Here is an 806-nt window from a genome sequence, read left to right on the forward strand (position 1 = left end):
GGGGAGGCAGTTGGACATAGAGTCTGAAGGGTTTTTGTGAATGAAATCAAAAAGTCCTGGCACCATGCCAAGCAGTCCATCTCTCTGTGTTTCACGAAGACCGTCTGCACTGTAGCCCCCCCCCCCCCCCCCCTCCATATGGTCCCACCTCACCACTACCCCCTCCCTCACACTCACCCACCCTGCCTTATTCATCAGGCGCTTTCCCAGACTCCAACATGTTGGAGTCAGGTTACCATCACTTAGCGGCTCCCAGGGGCCACCTAGTGCCATCTCTCCCTCTCCCTTTCTAAGCCTGCTCTCCATCTATCACTCCATCTCTCTCTCACACTTCCCCCCTCACTCTTACTCTCTCCCTTTGTAGCTCTCTCTGTCAATCTATCTCCTCTCTTTCTTTTCTCTCTCTGTCTCTCTCTCTCTCTCGCTCCATCTATTTCTCTATCTCTCTCTCTCTCCCCATCTGTCTCTCTCTCTCTCCATGTATCTATCTCTCTCTCTCGCTCTCTCTCTCTCCCTGTATTTCTCTCTCTCTCTCTCTCTCCATGTATCTCTCTCTCTCTCTCTCTCTCTCCATGTATCTCTCTCTCTCTCTTCTCTCTCTCTCTCTCTCTCTCTCTCTCTCTCTCTCTCATCTCTCTCTCTCTCTCTCCATGTATCTCTTCTCTCTTATCTCTCTCTCTCTCTCTCTCTCTCTCTCTCTCTCTCTCTCTCTCCTCTCTCTCTCTCTCTCTCTCTCTCTCTCCTAGTATCTCTCTCTTTCTCTCTCTCTCTCTCTCTCTATCTCTCTCTCTCGCTCTCTCTCGCTC

The 806-nt window shown here is 50.7% G+C and overlaps 1 protein-coding gene across 1 annotated transcript in view; it reads left to right on the forward strand.

The window, feature by feature from the left end:
• Window positions 1–218: 218 nt before the first annotated feature.
• Window positions 219–806, forward strand: part of xkr6b (XK, Kell blood group complex subunit-related family, member 6b) — a 1,963-nt gene continuing 1,375 nt past the window's right edge. Inside the window, 1 exon segment of the mRNA XM_056581921.1 lies at window positions 219–231. Coding sequence (XP_056437896.1) covers window positions 219–231 — 13 coding nt within the window.

The sequence above is a fragment of the Gadus chalcogrammus genome, chromosome 21 (assembly GCF_026213295.1).
Source record: "Gadus chalcogrammus isolate NIFS_2021 chromosome 21, NIFS_Gcha_1.0, whole genome shotgun sequence".
In the NCBI taxonomy this organism is placed as follows: domain Eukaryota; kingdom Metazoa; phylum Chordata; class Actinopteri; order Gadiformes; family Gadidae; genus Gadus; species Gadus chalcogrammus.